Below are 2,286 nucleotides of genomic sequence, written 5' to 3'. Positions count from 1 at the left end.
TGGGGGCTTGGCCACCACAGTGCGACCCCACCCAGTCCCTCTGGGGCCTGGGACAGGAATGCCTGCCTGGGGCAAGCTCTTCCTGCAGGGCTGAGGATGGCCTCTGGGTCCCCAGGTGCAGCCTGGGCTCTGGCAAAAGCTCACACCAAGGCCTGAGGCCCCAGCGGCTGGGAGACCCTTCCTGGGGCACCGGGCAGTCGCTCCCCCTGCAGGGGCAGTCGCTCCCCCTGCAGGGCCGGTTCCGTTTGGGTTGAGGGAGTGAGTCCTTCCCCTCAGGCTTCCTGTCCATCGGGGCCTCCTCGCCAGGTCTGATGATTGGCTTCTGCAGTCAGCCCACGGTGGAGAGCTCTGTCCCCACCCCCAGCCCCAGAGGAGCAAAGACAGAGCTGGGGGGCTTGCCGAGTGCGGCGAAGTCTAGAACTCCCAGGAGGGGCTGGGAGCCCGCGGCTCCGTCCGTCCGCTGCGCCCACAGGTGCCAAACCCCACGGCCATCCCAGAGGGCCCGAGCTGCCCGTTCCCGTTCTCTCCAGCACCACCCTGCCACACACCTGGGGAGGGACCCTCACCCTCAGGCCCAAGGGTGCTCTGCACACGGGACCTCCTCGCGCCAGGGTCCCCTATCCTAGGACCCCGGTGCAGCTGTTGTTCCCAGTAGGAGGCCAGAAACCAGCACCAGCTGAGGACATGCCCTGCCCCAGCCAGAGCTGCACAGCTGGGCAAGGGGGGCGGTGGGCTCGGTCTCAGGGGCAGGCTGGCGACTCCCGGCAGGGCCCCCCACCCAGGAGACGTCACCGCACCGTCACACACAAGGGTACTTTATTGCGTTCAGTTGTGGTCAGGGAAGTCTGCTCAAGCACAGGGTACAGGGGTGGGTGCTGAGGGACGGGCCCAACACAACAGCCCAGGAAGCATGGGAAGCACAGCCACAATGGATGCTGGAGGACTGGCGTCTCCTGCCATGAGCAGCTAGTGGTAGCCTCTCTGTTGCCTTATAGTATGCATTGTGTTTACTGAAAACACCAGTGCTCCAGTGAAGAAAAGAATGATGAATATAATGGTCAGAAGGATGCCCAGGACCAGGGCGCAGATGTTCAGGCACTTGGCGGTGGAGGCATAGGTCTGGGCCCCGATAACGTCACCCACCATCTTCCGGTCCCTAGACTGGGGAGAAGAGATGGAGAGGGGGATCAGGGGCGGGTCCTGGCGAGAGCCAGGCTGGTCCCCGTCCACAGCAGCCTCCACATGCCCTTCGCCCCGGTCGGGGACCCACCCCCCTTTCCCAGAGCCTGAGCAGGACAGTGGCCCTTGGGTCCCATCCCTCCTGGGGCCTCTAGTTCCTTCTTCAGACTCTCGGCCTCTCCTGGAGACCCCAGGGCGCCCCCTCCCTCTGCGTAGGTCCAGTCACTGGCCTCACACCCCATCAGGGCCGAACAGCCTTCTACTACCTCGTGTCCATTCTGGACCAGACTTGAGTTTGGAGTCCAAAGTGTGGAGGATGTAATTTCCCTAATTATTCTGGGAAGGAGACCTTCTTGGGGAGGGTGGGGACATAGGGTGACCCTGCCATTCCCATGCCCTCCCATGCGGCCTCACCCTGTTCTCTCCCTGGGAATAGTCACACACACTCACACACACAGGGGCTCCCCGCACACCAGGTACCCTCGGGGCAGGCGGACCTCCCCAGGCTCACCTGCACTTTCTGGGAGAACCCCCCCCAACACACACACACACCTTCACGGAGTAGGCAAAGGCCACGAAGCCCAGGCAACACCAGTTCATGTAGACTGTGTTGAACAGGGACCAGATGATGTGGTCGGGCACGGACGTCTCAGTCTGGATGTTGATCACGGTGGTGGCCATGGGAGCTGGGCCTTGGGATGCCCCCATTACAGGAAGATCATGCTCCTCCTTGATCATGTTTCAGTTGGGGAAAAGCCTTGTGGGCACCAGGGAAGAGGGACAGGAAGTGCTGTTGGGATGTCAGAGCCTTGACCTTTTGTAGGGTGAGGCCCGGATGTGGGTAGTCCCTGCTAGAGCTCAGCCCCATATCAGGGTCTCTCTCCCTGTCTCAACTCAGTACTTCTGCTTTCTCAGAAGTTTCTTTTTCCTGGTGTTTTGTAACTGGGTGACTTGGTCGGGCACTAGGGACATGGAAGGAGCACTGGGTGTCAGGTTACACCAGGACGGGGCAGGAGGAAGGGCTGTGGTCTCAGGGGGGCTTCCTGTCCCAGGCTCTCAGGTCGGGTCCTGTCTCTGCTCCCCTACCACATCCTCCGTCAGGGGTGT

General features: G+C 62.0%; 1 protein-coding gene across 1 annotated transcript; it reads right to left on the bottom strand.

Moving 5' to 3' along the window:
• Positions 1 to 799: 799 nt before the first annotated feature.
• Positions 800 to 2,004, bottom strand: LOC101086599 (interferon-induced transmembrane protein 1-like). Its single transcript, XM_006937693.5, has 2 exons — positions 1,732 to 2,004; positions 800 to 1,161 (listed from the first exon to the last, which is right to left on the bottom strand). Exons 1-2 carry the CDS (start codon positions 1,915 to 1,917, stop codon positions 967 to 969), a joined length of 381 nt encoding a protein of 126 aa, XP_006937755.1. The 5' UTR covers positions 1,918 to 2,004; the 3' UTR covers positions 800 to 966.
• Between the last annotated feature and the right edge of the window lie 282 nt (positions 2,005 to 2,286).

This window comes from Felis catus, chromosome D1 (assembly GCF_018350175.1).
Source record: "Felis catus isolate Fca126 chromosome D1, F.catus_Fca126_mat1.0, whole genome shotgun sequence".
Classification (NCBI taxonomy): domain Eukaryota; kingdom Metazoa; phylum Chordata; class Mammalia; order Carnivora; family Felidae; genus Felis; species Felis catus.
Note: the sequence above shows the minus strand (reverse complement) of the source record. Positions and strands in the feature narration are given on the sequence as shown.